Source organism: Ptychodera flava, chromosome 22 (assembly GCF_041260155.1).
Source record: "Ptychodera flava strain L36383 chromosome 22, AS_Pfla_20210202, whole genome shotgun sequence".
NCBI classification, from domain to species: domain Eukaryota; kingdom Metazoa; phylum Hemichordata; class Enteropneusta; family Ptychoderidae; genus Ptychodera; species Ptychodera flava.
The window spans coordinates 2,781,327-2,800,729 of NC_091949.1; the positions used below are offsets into that span (position 1 = coordinate 2,781,327).

Here is a 19,403-nt window from a genome sequence, read left to right on the forward strand (position 1 = left end):
ACAACGCAACAGTTATTACAGCTACACCGGCGGTAGGTTCATATCCAGAGCCCCGTACGGTCTCGGAGAAGGCGAGCTGTCACGTTCAAGCTCAGGATTATTTGTCGATCAAAATTCAGTAAATTTACCTTACCTAGATGAAATTTTGTCTATAGGCTGAAATTTCGCCGAAGTTTGACAAAATTGCATCGATTTTTCAGGTTCATATCCGACATTTTTGAGTTTTGAGTGCAGACAGAAATAAGTTTTGAGGCAACATCATTGAACATGGCTGCGACCCCATGTTGACCCCTAGCCCTGCGTACGATGCTATGTGCTGCAGCTAACACACAGCATTGTACGCAGGGCTAGCGAGAGAGTTGCCGACATCGACGGTTATTTACGAGAAGTGAATAAAAGACTGTCATTTTTGGAAGCGATCGAGTAGCTGAGGTAGGCTGGGATACGACTTGGGCCCAAGAACGCTGAATTTCGGCAGTAATTTGGCTTTTTACGTCAAGTCCCAAAATGGATTTGAAGTCACCGACCCTACGTACGGGTCTTTGCAGGGCTGTGGTGAGCGGGGCGATTAGCTGTAGCGGAACACACAGCATCGTACGCAGGGCTAGTTGACCCCAAGTGAAAATGTGTTCGCGATCAAATCTTCCTATATTTTTTTCAGAATTTTCGACAAAATCATTGCTTCTTAAATCTTTTGTAAAATATAGAAATATTAAAATAAAAATGCGATGTGCCATGTCTCCAGATTTCTAAAATATCGTTCGTTGACCGTTCGACGGAATACTCATTTCGCAAACTTGTGACGCAGTTGAAATAATCTTAATGAGACGAGATCATTCTAGACATCCTCCAAATTATCCAACCATTCGCGTTAGAGTTCAGCTCGCTTAGAGTATCATAACATTCTTCGGCCTTCGTTTAGATCGACCCTAATCTCTCCCATTTAGGAAATAAATACACAAGCTACCTTGACAAAACTTCGTGCACCATCCAGGACCAAACGCACTACAAATCTGTCTTGACGTCATCATCTCCTTACATGGTAATCGGCATACCGTATTTTTTAGCAAAGGAGACACAGAATACGTCGGAGTATTTAGTTTCAAAACGTATTACATTGTGTGATGTTGTCAAAAAAAGGTAATGTTACTGCAGTGGTATAAATTACAAAACACAAAAGTTCAAATCAGTTTATTTTGGACTGGCTTTACCCAACATTTCATATTGTTTCTTATGCCAGATTTGACCACGTGCTTGCTGGCGACCCCTTTACATGCAAATTTTGTGTCAAATGGTGTGTTCTCCTGGAAAAACAAACGTACGATTTCTATATGAAGGAGGCGAAATTTGCCCTCAAAACTCGAAACCACCCCTTTAAGGGGTGTACCTAGCTATTTTGAACGAGCTTCTCGAATCTGCAGCTCTATTTCGAAATGATGGTCTGGTTTTCTCAGCTCAAGGATAAGTGTTCTCCATCGCTGTGGGCATTACTATTCTCAACTGGGGGTACAGTTTCCAGTCGTAATTTTTTTTATTGTGTCCGGGATATAAAACCTTTCCTTTTCACACTTTTACTTAGATTAACACTAGTCCACATCTTGTCAGCGATTAAACATGTTTCAAGTTTAAATGTTAAATTCTGGTCTCGAGCCCTCTTGTTCGACCAAACTGAAATTACCCCTCCCACTTTGGCTCGTCCAGTGGGTGTAGCAAGGGTCGTGCCATCGCCTAGGAAACGGAGGGTGCATTAATTGTTGCATTTCGATGCACATTTTGATTATATTGAGAAGATTTTGTGGCAAAAACTCAGATAGAGAAGCATTAATATTCACATCTCACTTATTCAAGACTGGCTGAGAGCAGCACTTCCATTCAGTTAACATCATTACGCCATTTATTATGCCAAGAAAGATGAAGCCAAGACATTTTGCCCTCCCCGGTCTCAGCCAGAAATGGTTATACCTTACAGAGTTTTTTCCCACGGAATGAAAACAAATGTACTTGGGCTGAGGCCCAAGTACAATAATAATAATAATAATAATAATAATAATAATAAAGAGCTTTATAGAACGCCATATTTCCTTAAAAGTTAATAGGCGCTTTACATGACAGTAAAAATCACAGTAAAAATACTTACAAAAATGCAGTCAAAACACGTATACAAAATTTAAGATGCTAAACTCAGATATTGTAAACCATTTAAAAAGATGGGTCTTCAGTTGTGTCTTAAAAGTCACCAGTTTATCACATCGTCTAATATCTAGGGGGGGGGGGGCTAATTCCATAACAAGGGTGCAGCATTTGCAAAGGCACGTTTACCATAGGACAACTTACAGGGTCTAACTCAGTTCCAGAAGTAATTTGGATTTTGAGCGGAGATTTCGTGTTGGTTTGTATAGATGTGGTGGGGCCTGTCCATTAATTTATCGCTTTATATGTAATAAGTAGTTACTTGTATTTAATCCGCTCAGATATTGGAAGCCAATGGGGATTCTGTAAAATTCCTGTTATATGATCGTATTTTCTGGTTTTAGAGATCAAGCGAGCAGCAGTATTGTGTACCTGTTGAAGTTTTCTGACAGTATGGGAATGCCATACATTAAACTGTTCCCTTAGTCAAGCCTCGATTTAACAAGCGAATGGACCAATAGCTTGACTGTATCATCAGTGAGATATTTTTTTAGTTTCTCATTTGTGGCGGGTGATGGCGGGACTGTTGTTTAACTTATTCAACACTTTGCACGTGTCCGAAATTTGTAGAGAATTGTTTTAGCAGTTCGTAACTACCTTCCGAATAGGATATTGTTTCAACATGCTCTCTAAACGACTCTCATACATTATACCTGCGGACCTCTACGTGCTGGGTAGTCATGACGTACGCATGCACTCCCTCAACGGTTCAATCCCCAAACAATACAATCCGATACATCAATACAGTTTTCAAACTTAAAAACCATTTGATTACAGACTTATTCGACGGGTTAGAGTGCCATCGGGATTTCCCTTAGATCATTCACACTGTGATTGGTCAAATTGGTATTTTTGTCCTACAACATGGGCCGACCCAAAGCGCGTCGGAAGCTTTCGGAAGATATATCACCATTGTTATAGCATATATATTCTTACCTGTTAAACAAGTCCTCTGATTAATCTAAGAATGAAAAATAAAGAATTAATTGCCACATGTCTTGAACAGCTTCTGCTGAAAGAGATAAAACATACATATAAAAGTTTCCTTCTCCACTTTCAAAATGTATGGTGGCATTGACTGTGCGCAGAACAGTTTGAAATCTACAATTGACTGAAGCTGAAATATGGTGTTTAACCACAAACAGCTGTAGAACTCATCACCATCAACCACAGTTGAGTTTCAAGAGGCGCACAAAATGTGGTTAAAATTACATGATACAGGACAGGAAACCCTAAAACCGCAATATATGAATGAAAGGAGAGATTAGGGCGAACTGATAACATTGGTAGGGGAGATGACAATGATGATGATGATGATGATGATGATGATATTGGTGTTTTTATGAGTGTTCTGATGTGGATGACATGTGAGTGAGAGAGCTCGAGACGAACCTAAATACTAACAAAAGTTATCATTAAACGAGTGAAAATGATAGCCTATAGCTAGTTTTGATCAGATTAGCTAGAATGCCAATTGTATATTTAGTGCAACTATGAAATCGCATTTTCAATACCTAACAAAGTACGATTTTTCCATAAAACAGAAGGATATCTATTGCCTGCACAGGCAGAACCTCTCAGAGGTCGATTGTATACATGCTTAATAGATATTCACACATATTTATTTATCCAGGTAGTAGCTAGCTCATTGTCTCACTTGCCAATCAATCAAACCGCCGGCAAAAGTTATATCTTGATTATCTTGGATGGAAAGGCCAAGGGGTGGACTATTCGATGACCTGGGAAGGGGAGGGGGCCTTGAAGATGGATAGAGATGAATATTTTTCTTCCTCCCTGCTCACTCGGAATTATTTTCAACTTGCCCAATTCCGGCAACTTTTTTGATCCCCTCCCAAGGAATTGTTTTTAGTGTGCGCGCACCTCACTGTCAATATTCCGTTTTCGTTTGTTAAAATCTACTAGCATTTATTTCCATGATAACTTGGTAAAGAAATGAACATCTGCACACAAAGCTGACATCTAACTGTAGCTACACAATATCTGCTTCAGGAAGTTGGAAAGAGAATGAAAGGAACCTTTACTATTACGATTACTGATGCAGGGTGAGATATTTGCAAAAGAAGTAATTATTGGAGTCGGTCTGTGAAAATGACGCTACCACTGTGTAGCGATTTAATTATAGTTTTGTTCTGGGCTGTAATTCCATACAAACGCAATAGAGTTTTTAAAGACATCATTAAGTGACAAAAATAATCCAACAACTGGGGGAAGTAAGGAGGGACTATCCCCTTCCTGGCACAGAAAATTTTGAATATTACAAATTAAAATGGAATAATTTGATGGTCATGTTGGAGTGTTCTGAATATGCAATTTTCATGACTTCAGATTATGTTGGACACAAGATTATTCCCGAGCATCGCCTTGTCGTCAAAATAGATGAAAATCAAAATAGAAAAAATCCTGATAGGAAGAGCAGCGTCAATTTGAAAACTTTTTCAGCATTCCTTTCTGTATGTCAAGAAATGGAAATGCATCCTCTGTATATGTATGTGGTGCAAACGATTTCTAAAGTTGCATAAAATTTTGTAATACGTGGGCTCTAAGTGGGGTTATCTTTATTAGTTTAGATGAGGTGTATAGTTTGGACATAGTTTGGAAGACAAAATGAATATATCATTATATAAACATACAAAGACATTTAAGAAGGGCTATTGGAAAATGATAATTACCAAGCTTTTCTAACCGTTGTCAAATCACATTGCGAATGTTGTGCTTAAAACTTAAAAAAGAGGCACTATAGACATAGCATTGGCAGTGGGTGCGAGAATGTGGGTGCCTAAACTGTCAAGAACAACTGTGGACATCAGACATCTGGTGCATGGTATGTCAAGCTGCAGTTGAACATTGAGTATTCCAGCATGCTTTGGGGAGTAAGATACAAAAAGTAAAAATGTCAAATTGAAAAACTGGATACATTTTCAACAAGAGGAAATGTATGAGCAATAATATATAAAGGAGCCTGAAAGTCTGCTGAAAAGTAATATCAAAAATCGAGTTATTATGATAATGAAGCGGCAAAAATCGTCCATTATTTCTTTTACTTCGTGTCTTGGAATCTTGTTAATTTTTACAGCCATCCGTAGCAAGAATGATTTTTCAAATTGTTTTTCGAAATCTTCCTCCTGGGCCACCACCAGGATTTCATCCAATGGTCCACGCTACGCCAGGTCGCATAAGGGACTGGTGAGTTTCTTCAGCCTGGGGGGTGGGGGTGGATTCATGGGGGTCACCCTGTTTTTGACTTTGGTGATGGGGTCACCATGTTTTTGAAATCCCCAATAGGAGGGTCAATGTGTTTTTGAATGTCAACACGGGCTAATACTTGTCTAAAATACCAGCCACAAATTCCATCAATCAGTTGCATTTTTCGGCGCGCCCTTTGGACGCATAAGCTTAATTATCATGTATCAGACATATATTTTTCGGCGCGTCCTTCGGGCGCGTGACTTAAATATATAAATACATATGTATCAGAGATATCTGGATGTTGACTATTTTACGGCGCGCCCTTTGGGTGCATATCAGATAGATACATGTCAGAGATTTCTTGATTTTTGCAAATTGAAAGTCTGTTTGTTTTGCAAAGTGTACTAATCATTATAAAATCTGCAGTTCATATGAAAAGCATTACAAATCCTTATCCTTTTCTGTTTTCTCTCTGAGAATTCAGTATACGAAAGCAACATGCACAAATAAGCTTATTTCACATTACATTTGATAGAGTGACTTTAGAAAGAGAAAAATGACAAGATATTTTTCGTTCTCATTGATGCAACTATTTTCCTTTATGTCACAGGTTTTCAAGTAATAGGTGTTTTTCTGAGTAAAATGATAGTCAACAAAAGGCAGTTTTTGTCATTACTAGCTGTGCTTTTATGGTCACAACGTTAAAAGAAAAGGTCTTCTCAGACACTATGCACATCAGACATGGCTACAACATATAAAAATGGCTCTATATGGCTTCTCATCAGGAGAAGTACTTGGATGACTGGCAACAGTCTAATTACCAAATGAAGTTTAATGACTTACTGATTTTTTCTCTTTGATATTAGTAATTGACATCCATTTATGTACAACAGTTCTGGACATCTGGTTTTGCATAGAAGGTGTGAAATACATTTAGGCCTACAGCTCATTCAACACACTGTACTCAAAACTTTTGAATTGAAACTTTGAAATTCCTATCTTACAACTGACATGTCAACAAGTTCACAGAATGATTGAATGTTTAAAATATACATGCATACATACATAGATACATACATAGATACATAGATACATACATACATACATACATACATACATACATACATCAATATATATATATATATACCCTATATATATATATATATATATATATATATATATATATATATATATATATATATACCCTATATATATACCCTATATATATACACACACACTCATTATCTTATGTTTTCTGAAGGAACGGTCGAGGTCGAAAACTGATCTAAGCTTACCTTTCAGTCTAGTAGGTCACGTGTGGACAACATCACGCCTCTAAAATCAAACACTGCATTCGACAATTTTAATGAAACGCTCACGGGCGGCTGACGCTATACTTCTCTTTGAAAGAACCGCCCCAAACCACCTCCCTCCAGTGTTACTGCCCCATATTGAAGTTTCAAAGGCCAAGCTGCAGCTGCCGCTGTTTACATCGACATCGTGAAAATCAAAGTGCGCATGCTCACATTGATTGCTGAATCTAAAGTATGGCGGCCTCAGGTGATAAAGTTTATCTGCACGCTCCCAATGCCACTGTATGAATCACATCGCACTGCCTGATCAGTCTTTTATGGAATATTTTCACCAGATCATATGGCAGTGAAAATGATCTCCCTATCGTCTTTTTCAGGTAAGATAACCTCCATTCTTTAGCAGTCGATATACAAACCCTCAGCACTGCGCTGGAACTGTACTGTACCGTACGGGCCCGCTGTCATGTACACTTACCGTTGATAGGGTTGGGGCAGTTAAGTAGCGGCAACACAAACATGCTTACATTTCACCGTTACAGTAAGAGGGGAGGGGCTGTCATCACAACTTAATGTTGTACATATTACGCATGAATCGCACCAGCCGAATAGCCTCAACATTCTGAACTGACCTGACTGGTACGAGTTATGTTCTAACGGTGATCGGTGTGTTATGAAATTACCTTCAGGATGTCATCAATGCGAGATGAGACAACAAAATTTATATTAATATATTATTTGTGATTGTTGTATCAGTACCGTTGCGTCCGCCACAGTCTGCTCCTGTGTTTGTTGTTGCAGTTGGAAAACTCTGTATGTAAAATTGAAGCATTATGTTTATGCCTATTGTCAAATCGCTCGGACCACCATGGCAGATACTGAGATAGCGAAAGAATCGCGGCATTTATTGAAAACATGATTCTTTTCACAGAACGATGGCTAGCGTGAAGTTAAAGGCGTTTCGTAGCTTCAGTCTAAGAGGCAACGCCAAGTCAGTTGAAGAGAAACCAGAAAGACCGGAACAATCAATAGATTTATTTGGAATTCAGCTAGAGGTAACGAAAATTAACAACTATTTTAATTTCAATCGATTATTACCGTTACACGTAATAGTCAACAACATAAAACATCGATTTCTGGGAACAACCTATTGTTTCCATGATGTTATCTCCCCAAACTCCTTCAATTAGTTGTTCATATGATCATGGAGGTCGTGCATCCTTCCATGACCCGGTAAACTGTCTGTCGTGCTCCAGCTGATAGGTATAGTTGTACGGTATGTAGTCTTGGACAACCGACAAGTGTTCCAGACAACCAGATTACTATGAGATAAGTGACAGATGAGAGCCCGGCAATAAGAACACACATGGAATACAACCATTTGGGAAAAAAATGATTTTATCTGAACAATAACTGACTAGCAATACCTTCCATCTATCTAATGATACTATTATTCGAGTTGTTTACAAAGCAAAAGGCATGTATTTCAAGGACCTTGGATAATTTCTGAAGCTCCTATCAAATCAGGCTGATAGTGCAATTTTTTCGAAGGAAGTAATTTGCGTATGCAACATGTCTTTTCCAAGCTTGAAATAAAAAAAATTTTAACAAGGTTTTTAAAAGGCAAATATCCTTGAAAAATCAATTGACATCTCAGAAATTTAAAGGATACCTGTGTTTTGTTATATAGGAGAGTAATCTAGTCTTAGAGTATGTCATTTATAGGTATCTTGGATGAGATATGATAAGCATTTGATGTATCAAACTTCCCCACACATGAAGACATGTTGTTACTTCAGCCATATGAGTAAAAAATGTCAAAAATGTTATAGTGAGACTCATTCATGAAGTGAGGCACCATCTTAATATCCATCTCATCCTATATCCCATAATGCATTGCTGTAAAATATACCAACTTTTAGTGGATGCAATAGGGTTGTTTGTGTGATCATGACCAGTACTTGAACACCCAAGTTATCCTAGTTTAATTCAATTTATGGTAAAAGCCTTTTAGTTTTTTGCACAATTTCAAAGACACTAAGAAAAATCAAAGTCTAGATTTTAGTTCATAGTAGACTCAGTTGGCCTTGGTGTTGACATTCAATGTACGTTCAAATCAGTGTACTGGGATTTTCATGTTTCTATCACCTTCCAATGCTTCGTGGCTTAATAATCAATTCATACATTGCTTGTAACGCTACTATACTGAAAAGTATAAAGATAAATAGGAAGTGATTGGTAGGATATTGACATGAATAGAACCATGTAACATGTAATTGACCAAGGCACACAATGTATCGCTTCTTTGCTAGTTTACTTACAAGTGCTGATTGACAAGAATGCATATTAAGATATGTTCATGGGATATGTCACCACACTTGATATTATCTCTCTCTCAAGCTTCCACCATTAGAAAGTCATGTATTGGATTTAAATAGTAGACCTTGTAATGTGCATCAAAATTCAAGAAAATGTGAATTGTGATCGATATATTCTAGTGAGGGGAGATTTTTAAATTAACTCACATATTGTTATGTGTTCAGAATGTCTAAGCTAGGTACCAATGTTAGTAACTGTGGAATTGAAATCAACCACCTGTTGATCTTCAGCTGACATAGTTTGATTACCAAATGTTGGACTGCTGTCTGCATAAAGATATTTTCAGGTATTTTTGATTTAAAGTAAAATATTCCATCTTTGATCTTCATTGAATTTGTTTAAACTTTGGCAAATTTTAGATTCATTGCAGATATGTATAAACAGATCTATGTAGATTATGATATTGAATATTTGCTTGTTTCTTAGTTGTCACACTGATTAACCCATACTTTCTGGTAACATACCTGAATTACCCGTATGTATATAGGAGTTTAGGATGTAGAGGGAGAAGGGTCATCATGCCAAATAGATTCATCAATAAAGTAATTGTATGCCATGGCTGTTAAAACAAATAAATAGTAAATTTCATTGTTGTTTTAGTTAAGGTTCATTAAAATGCCAGAAATCTTGGATTATACAGAAATGGCTGCATAGTCTGAGTCTGATCTGTATCAAGATCAAGTAGTTCTATATATGATGAAACTTAAATCTTAGAGTAAACACATTCAATTGAATATCGTAGGTACATTATATTCATCTTGTGATAAATTATCAGGGAAAAGCTATGACATTTCACTGATAAATGCATATTTAAATCTATCCAGAGGATAATTTGTGTAAAACACATTGATGAAAGTCACAATGAAAGATGGCTTCTTGTCTTCAGTAGTGAATCCAACAAAGTATGTACTGAAAAACATAGCAGTGTTGTAGTCATTGATATATTTCAGAGGAACAACTCAGAATTTTATCAGGATACAATGTGCTTCATTGTTTTCATTAATATTTAACTTCAGATTTGATGAATAGTTGATGATTGATTGTCTGTTTACCTGTGTGTAACATACTCAGTTATGTCAATATTTATTCTTTTGATTAACAATTTTGCTGCCAGAATGTTGAATTAAGTATGATTCTTGATAAGGACATGCAAAGGTCTGAACGGAAAATGTTGAACTTGAACTTGTCAATCTTTGAAATGTCAGGAAAAAACATGACAGTTCGTTAATGACAAATTATACAAAGCAAAAGTTGTTCAATGTCTGCATATTTTAGTTAAATTAAATGAGAGTTTCTGTAATAGTAATAGCTAGGATTTAACAGATAAACTTTCATCTCAAATCTGCCAGCTGTCTCAGCAGTGTCTGCAGTGTGAGCACACAGAACAAACGTAAATTGTTACTACATGTTGGAAAGTGTAGTATTTGTTGCTTAGACAGTTGCATCTGAGTTAAATACCGGTACTGATCATAATTATGTCAACAAGATCACAATTGTTTGTCAGTCTGATACACAAATCAAACCATACATGTATTGGTCAATACTTTAATGTAGCACCATAACTGTATTCCCATGGTGTTTACTTGAATTCCCATAGTTGTTAATGGTATTCAATGGTGTTTACAGAACTGTTTTCCTATAATTGTTTACAGGACTGTATTTCCATGGTGTTTACAGCACAGTATTTTCAATGTGTTTACAGTTACTTCTGTCAAGGCAGAATAACTGCCTTACTTTATCAGTATTACAATATTATTAGTTGTAATGGTGTCTATGCAAGCCAGGCTGTGTTAGGTACCTTCCCCCAGTACAACCCTTGATCTCTTTAGTGCCTCAAGGCTGTAGCTGGCATAATGAACATGCCCTTGAGTAGTTGGAAAGACATACGTATTAAAGAGATTTAGTGGGAAGCCATTTGTGAAAGTCCATGTTGTATTCTATTCATTTGAGTTCAGGAGGATATGGCCATGCATGTCATTGTGTGCCACATGATGGCTGTTGGCACACTGGCTGTGATTGGTCCATGAGTAGTTTGATTGCGCAGCTAGAGTAAATGTACAGTATACCTAAAACTAATGAGGCATTAATTGCACTGACTTTGATATTGGTGAACTGACCTCCCCTAAAGCTCATTAATTAGCAGTTTCAGAACATTGAACAATGAAGTCAGGTAATTAAAATGTAGATCAGCTTAATGACATTTGTAATGATAATACAAATAAGCCCATTCGTTTAATTGTGATGCCAATGGCCAAATTAGCAAGGAAAATCCAGTGCAGAGAAGCTTGGTAGTCCTGTATAGAGCGCTATGTTTCCCCTCAATTTATTTGGTGATTTTACTCTGTTGAACCACAGTCCCTCCACCAAACTGTGGTTGAACCCACCGTATGGTGGTTTTACTCTGTTGGACCCATCGAATGGTGATTTCACAGGCTAGACGAAACTATTCAGTGGTCCACCGACTCGAATGATTGGATGCTCATGCAGTTCAGAGTTGAAGTTCCAGTGTGTTGTATGTGTATGACTTTGAATGATTCTATTGACCTGTGAGTACACTTAAATTTACACAGAATTGCTAAAATGCCTTTCACCGAGTTGATCAGATCAGAATGTGTAACTTATTTGTTTGTGTAAAACATATCACTAATGCAGTTCTATAGCAATCTTACTCTTAAATCCTGGTGAACAGCTTTCCAGTTAATTCATTCATTATGAGAGATCTGCCAAGACAGCTGTATAGAATCACAGCAGCATGGATACCAGGTACAGCAAATAATATCATGATTCCACAATATGTTGCATTGTCATCTTCTGTTACACTTAGCTTTACATGTCTCTACATTCCCCATCTTCTGTTCAAGTTGGTTTTACGACAACTTGCATTTAAAAGTCCAGATTCTCTCTCTCACATTGAAGGACTCTTGGCATATTCTTACTCTCTAGTGCAATTGTGCTGTAACATATTGAGATTGTTCATTGAAGTTCTGTGACCCTGGATTGCCAATTGGTTGGAATGTTATACTATCAATGAGAATGTGTGTAGTTTTCACTTTACTTGTAACTTCACTGAGTTGGCTGTATCTTCATGGCCAGTCAAGCAGAACCCTAATCCAAATACACAGGCACACACACATAAAGTAGGACAGATTGTCAGGACTGCCTGCTATTGTTTGCTATTCTACTCTGCCATGCAATCATATCAGCCTCAGGCCATGGATGCCTGTAAGTTACCTTTGATTAATACCAAGCACAGAAAGATTGGCCTTTAAACAGTAACTTCCCCTATAAACCTGGATTATTGTAAATCTATGCAAAATTTTAATGTAAAATAGCCACTCTACTGATCGGACATGCTGTGTTTGGTCTGGGAATCCCATAATTTTGCCATGTTTTAGGCGTTCATAGTCATTGACTCTTGCATATGATGTCTGTGAATATATAGCGTTATGTAGGTCATTCCCCCACACACTCATCATGACCTGAGTTCAATTAGTCTAGAACATTCTCAAGGTCACTGCCCTTGATGACCTCACAACCTTGAATTCAATTAGTCATGTTTGGAATGTTCTTGAAATTTAATTAGTTGTGTAAGAGGAGATAATTTTAGAACAGTAATTAGCATGTCAATAAAAGTTCTAGATTGTTCTTATATGCCTTTATAAAAGGGACGTGCACAGCTTCCAGTCAGACTTTTGGGATCGTGTCTCTTGTGTGTTACTAAACTCCAGCAGTAGTCATTCTCAAGACTTTTCAAGGCCTTCACTGTCAACGCTGGATTTATACTGTGGACTTTGTGCAGCTTCAAGCCTGCAAGCCAAAGGACTGTTCATTCATCCGACTGACTGTTACAACTCTGAGACTGGAGCTTTGCCGTCCCAGCTGAGATAAGTAGTCTGTACACTTTTAAAGCTTGTACTCTGTCCCTGACTTAGCAATTAGTTTTGTTTTCGTAATAAATTTTGTTTAAACGTAAACTGCTGAGTTCACCCTTTTGTTCGTTTTCTCTGCACGTAACAAATTGGGGGCTTGTCCGGGAGACGAATATTTTGAGCCGTTTGACAACATTTTGCCTACCTTTCAAAACTACTGTATACTGTGAACTCAGCGAAATTCAATCATGGCGGAATTCAAGCCAGACGAATTTATGGATGACCTTGATCAGGACACATTTAATTCCCTCAGAAAAGACAACCTCATAGCACTGGCCAATTTCCTTAAAGTAGATGTCAAAAGATCTATGCGCAAGCGAGAAATACAGTTCAAGATTGCAAAACATTTAGTTAATTCTGGCCATTTTGAGGAGTCTGCCTTAAAAGATTATGAGCCTGAGTCTTCCTTCGAACTCAAAAAATTAGAATTGGAAATACAGGCAGATTTCGAGCTAAAAAAATTGGCATTAGAAAAAGAAAAAGAATTACAAATGAAAGAAAAAGAATTACAAATGGAAAAGGAGAGACAGACATTAGAAAAAGAAAAAATACAAATACAGTTAGAAATGGAAGAAAGACAGAAAGAGAGGAATTGGAAATGAAAGAAAAAGAATTGCAAATGGAAGAAAGACAAAGGGAGAAAGAAAGAGAGGAAAAAGAAAAGGAAAGAGAATTAGCAGAACACCGACTGCAGTTAGAAATAAACGTTTAGAGCTTGGACAGTCAGGAAAATTCTTCCCTTCAGACAATTTGACATCACTAAGCATTTCAGGTTAGTTCCCCCTTTCCAAGAAAAGGATGTTGATAAATATTTCCTTCATTTTGAGAAAATTGCTCAGAGTCTGAACTGGCCTAAGGAGTCCTGGTCTATGCTTTTGCAGAGTGCTTTGGTGGGTAAAGCCAGAGAAATTTACATTCAGTTGTCAGTAGAGCAGGCTTCAAATTATGATTCTGTGAAGGAATTAATTCTCAAGGGCTATGAGTTGGTGCCTGAAGCTTACCGTCAGAAATTTAGGGATTGTGAGAAGGTGAAGGATCAAAACTTATGTTGAATTTGCTCGAACAAAAGAACAACTGTTTGATCGTTGGTGTTCTTCGGAAAGGTCAGTCAGAATTATGACAAATTACGACAGCTTGTTTTGATTGAGGAATTTAAAAGGTGCATCCGGAGTGACATCAAGACGTTTATCAATGAACAAAAGGCAGATACATTGGAGGTTGCTGCACGTTTGCCATTGAGGTTGCTGCACGTTTGGCCGATGATTATTCATTGACCCACAAATCTTCATTTCTCAGCAAACCATCCCAGTCCTTTTCTACAGAAACAATGCAGGTAAATTTAACTCCTCCTTTTCATCCAAGAATTTCTCAAAGGACAGTAGAAAATCAAATGACAACAGCTCACAAAATTCAAGTAACACCCCCACATCATCAGATCCCAAGTCTCAATCTCCTTCTGACAAACAGTTCGGTACACTTTCTTGTAATTATTGTAAGAAAGACGGCCATTTAATGTCAGATTGTTTCAAATTGAAAAGAAAACGTGAAGGTCAAAGTAGTCAAAGTGGATCTAAGCCCACCGGCTTTATTTCTTCATCAACTCAATTAGAGTCTAATAATGTGTGCAACACATTTTCTGAGGTTAAATCCCTCTTATCCCCAATTAATGAGGTCAAGGTCAATTCTTCTCAAGATAGCATTATGGGTATTTTCGAGCCATTTATTCACAATGGTTTTATATCACTTTCTAGTGATTTCTCTTCCGCTACCCCTGTCAAAATTTTAAGAGATACCGGGGCTCCCAGTCTCTTTTGTTGGCAGATACCCTGCCGTTTTCTGAAAAGTCATTTTCAGGTTCTAAAGTTCTTATTAAGGGGTAGATTGCAATGACTACATTCCTGTTCCTCTCCATAATGTCTATTTGTCTTCGGACTTTGTTTCGGACCTGTGACTTTAGGTATTAGGCCTTTTTTGCCTTTTGAAGGGATTCACCTTCTTCTTGGAAACGACCTTGCTGGGGACAAGGTCATTACTAATCCACTTGTGACTGATAATCCTAGTTTAGATCAAAATCCAGAGCCAATAGAGGAAGACATTCCCGGCCTTTTCCCTTCCTGTGCAATTACTCGAGCCATGTCAAAGAAAACTTCTGAGAATCAAAATACTCTCAAAAATAATGTCACAGATGTTGACTTAAATGACACCTTTCTCAGTCAGGTGTTTGACACGGATCATTCCGTTATCCCTCGTGGATTTGAAACTTCCAGTAAAACTTCTGCTGACCAAAGTCAGACATTTTCTAGATCAAATCTCATTGCAGAACAACACAAAGACCCAGATATTTTGTCTTTGTTTGACAGGGTAGATGATGAAGGTAAAACTTCAGATAGCTCTGTTTCCTATTATACAAAGTCTGGTATTCTCATGCGTAAATGGAGACCTCCAGATGTTTTGGTTGATGACGATTGGGCTATAAAACATCAAATTGTGGTTCCAAAGCCCTACCGTGCTGAAATATTGCGCCTGGCCCATGAAACGCCCTGGGCTGGTCACTTAGGAGTCAGGAAAACTTATCATAAAATTCTCAGTCACTTTTATTGGCCTAATCTCAGGCAGGATGTAGCACATTTCTGTAAAACTTGTCACACATGTCAAATGGTAGGAAAGCCAAATCAGACCATTCCAAAGGCCCCTTTACAGCCAATTCCTGCATTTCAAGAACCATTTAGTAGGATACTAATAGACTGTGTTGGGCCCCTACCAAAACAAGATCAGGAAATGAGTACATGCTGACAATAATGTGTACATCAACTCGGTTCCCAGAAGCCATACCACTGAGAAATATAAAGACAAAGACTATAGTGAGAGCTTTAGTCAAATTTTCACTTTATTCGGCCTCCCTAAATGTGTCCAGTCCGATCAAGGCTCCAACTTTATGTCTGGAATTTTTCAACAAGTAATGGATCAGCTAGGCATTAAACAGTATAGGTCATCCGCCTATCATCCAGAAAGTCAGGGTGCTCTTGAGCGATTTCATCAAACTTTGAAAAACATGATTAGGACCTACTGTTTTGACACAGAGAAGCAGTGGGATGAAGGAATTCATTTTTTGCTCTTTGCTGTTAGAGAGTCAATTCAAGAGTCTCTTGGTTTTAGCCCATTTGAGCTTGTATTTGGACATACAGTCCGTGGCCCACTTAAGCTCGTTAAAGAGAAATTCCTATCAGACGATGATGATTGTCTGAATATTTTGCAATATGTGTCAGATTTTCGTACAAAACTCTCTAAAGCATGTGAATTAGCCAGAGAAAATCTTGAGTCATCTCAGCAGTCAATGAAAACCAAATACGATAAAAACACCTCAAAACGGAAGTTTGAACCAGGTCAAAAAGTTCTTGTTCTACTTCCGGTTCCTGGCAAACCACTCCATGCTCGTTACTTTGGGCCATATCTAATTGATAAGAAATTGAGTGATTTAAATTACATCATAACAACACCTGACAGGCGAAAACAAAAACAGCTATGTCACATAAATATGCTTAAGCCATATTTTGATAGGGATAATCCTACTATAACTCAGCCTGTCAGTGCAGTCAGTTCAAACCATTATGAAGATAGTGATACTGAAACTGACTTGAGTGAAAATACTCTAAACTCAAAGCTGGCTCGGTCAAGCTTCAGAACTCAGAAATCCTGGAGAAGCTGGAGTCTACAAAGTTGGCACACCTCCAGCCAGAACAACAACAACAGGTGAAAGAACTGCTCCATGAATATAAACACCTGTTTCAAGATGTTCCAACGAGGACAAACGTCATCTATCACGACGTTGATGTTGGGGACAGTAAGCCTGTAAAACAACATCCATACAGACTGAATCCAACAAAAGCAAAATATCTCCAGGAAGAAGTCAAATACCTGCTGGACAATGACTTTATTGAACCCAGTAAAAGTAACTGGAGTTCGCCGTGCATACTTGTTCCAAATCAGACCACAGTTATCGTATGTGCACGGACTTTAGGAAGGTCAACACTTTAACAAAGACAGACACTTTCCCAATCCCGAGGATTGATGACTGCATCGACCGAGTGGGAAAAGCCAAGTATGTGACAAAATTTGACCTACTGAAGGGATTTTGGCAAGTCCCTCTGACGGATCGTGCTCGTGAAATATCCGCCTTTGTTACACCAGACGGATTGTTCCAGTACAAGGTGATGCCATTCGGAATGAAGAACTCTCCGGCAACGTTCCAACGGATGATCAACGACGTCATATCCGGGCTAGACGGGTGTGCAGCCTACGTTGACGACGTCGTCCTGTATAGTGACACCTGGGAGGAACACATCAAGCTCATGCGGAAGTTCTTTGAGAGACTGAGCAAAGCAATGTTGACTGTCAACCTTGCCAAATCTGAGTTTGGTTGGGCAGGGAACTTACCTCGGACATACTGTAGGACAGGGTGAGGTAAAACCTGTTGATGCCAAAATCAGTGCCATTTCAGGTTTTCCCATACCAAACTGCAAACGACAACTGATGCGCTTTCTCGGTATGGCTGGTTACTACAGAAAATTCTGTCCAAATTTCTCCACAATTACTGAGCCTTTGACTAACTTACTTAAAAAGAAAGTAAAGTTTGTTTGGTCAGAGCAATGCCAACAGGCATTTGATACACTTAAAGCCATACTGCAAAGTGCCCCAGTGTTGTCTGCACCAGATTTCACTTTGCCATTCAAATTAGCTGTAGATGCTAGTGATACGGCTGCTGGTGCTGTTTTATTGCAAGAGGATAGTCATGTGTTAGATCATCCTGTTTGCTATTTTCACGCAAATTTAACAAATCCCAGAGAAACTACTCTACAATTGAAAAAGAGTGTTTATCTTTGATATTAGCTTTACAGCATTTTGAAGTTTATGTTACTTCTTCAAATCAGCCAATAGTGGTTTATATTGATCACAACCCTCTTGTCTTTCTACAGAAATTTAAAGGCAAAAATCAGAGATTGCTAAGATGGAGTTTAATGTTACAGGAGTTTAATCTTGACATTAGACATATCAAAGGCAGAGACAATTTAATTGCAGACTGTCTCTCTCGTATTTAGAGTTTATTGTTGTTCACTTTCAAGAAATTTTATTGTTGTTCACTTTCAAGAAACTTTACTTTAGAGTAAAACAAATTTGAGTACTTAAATCCTTTTCAAGATTACATTTGTAAAAGAAAGATTTTTCTTTGAAAAATTTTCTTTTTTGAAGAGGGGGTGTGTTATGTAGGTCATTCCCCCCACACCTCATCATGACCTGAGTTCAATTGGTCTAGAACATTCTCAAGGTCACTGCCCTTGATGACCTCACAACCTTGAATTCAATTAGTCATGTTTGGAATGTTCTGAAATTTAATTAGTTGTGTAAGGGAGATAATTTTAGAACAGTAATTAGCATGTCAATAAAAGTTCTAGATTGTTCTTATATGCCTTTATAAAAGGGACGTGCACAGCTTCCAGTCAGACTTTTGGGATCGTGTCTCTTGTGTGTTACTAAACTCCAGCAGTAGTCATTCTCAAGACTTTTCAAGGCCTTCACTGTCAACGCTGGATTTATACTGTGACTTTGTGCAGCTTCAAGCCTGCAAGCCAAAGGACTGTTCATTCATCCGACTGACTGTTACAACTCTGAGACTGGAGCTTTGCCGTCCCAGCTGAGATAAGTAGTCTGTACACTTTTAAAGCTTGTACTCTGTCCCTGACTTAGCAATTAGTTTTGTTTCGTAATAAATTTTGTTTAAACGTAAACTGCTGAGTTCACCTTTTGTTCGTTTTCTCTGCACGTACAATAGCGACTAAACTTGAGTCAAAAATAAACTGAAAAAATGTTCCATTTTTTGTTTGAGAACGCATATGTTTCAAAATGTGTTCCCTGTACGACCATTTGACCCCTCTTTGCATATGTGACAAAATTGCCCTAGATGATTATTCAAATTTATCACACAGTCAAAGTGATGCTATGAGAATTCAAAACTCCTTCCCAGTGGATACAAATGGCTGCATCATCAGAAATCCCCCCATTGTTCACTCACGGTCCTGTAGCTTCCCGTTTAATCTGAAAACTTTTCTATCCAGCTAAAAAGCAGTGAAAGCACAATCTCTCAGTCTACCGTTAAGTTAATGTCTATCACTGGCATTAACATGTACATTGTATACCGGTATGTGCATGTAGCTTGTAACCTTGAGTAAGTTTTGATGTAAAAATACATAATAAGATCAATTAATTAATTGATTTAAGATCATTGTTTTGAATAATGGTGCCATGTGTGAATAATTTGAATGATTGTCCACTGTGCATTATTTTAAAGCGGTAATTACCTGTATATAATTACATTCCAAAATATCTCTTTTGT

The 19,403-nt window shown here is 37.9% G+C and overlaps 1 protein-coding gene across 2 annotated transcripts in view; it reads left to right on the forward strand.

The window, feature by feature from the left end:
- Nucleotides 1-6,915: 6,915 nt before the first annotated feature.
- The window catches only part of LOC139122460 (ras-GEF domain-containing family member 1B-like), a 136,491-nt gene continuing 124,003 nt past the window's right edge, over nt 6,916-19,403 (forward strand). The window contains exons 1-2 of one of the 2 annotated variants that reach the window (XM_070687849.1): nt 6,916-7,087; nt 7,639-7,762. In XM_070687849.1, the coding sequence (XP_070543950.1) occupies nt 7,643-7,762 (120 nt within the window). In that variant the 5' untranslated portion in view covers nt 6,916-7,087; nt 7,639-7,642. Of the gene's footprint in view, nt 7,088-7,638; nt 7,763-11,494; nt 11,633-19,403 lie in introns of those variants that run through there. The other variant, XM_070687852.1, reaches the window with a different exon arrangement.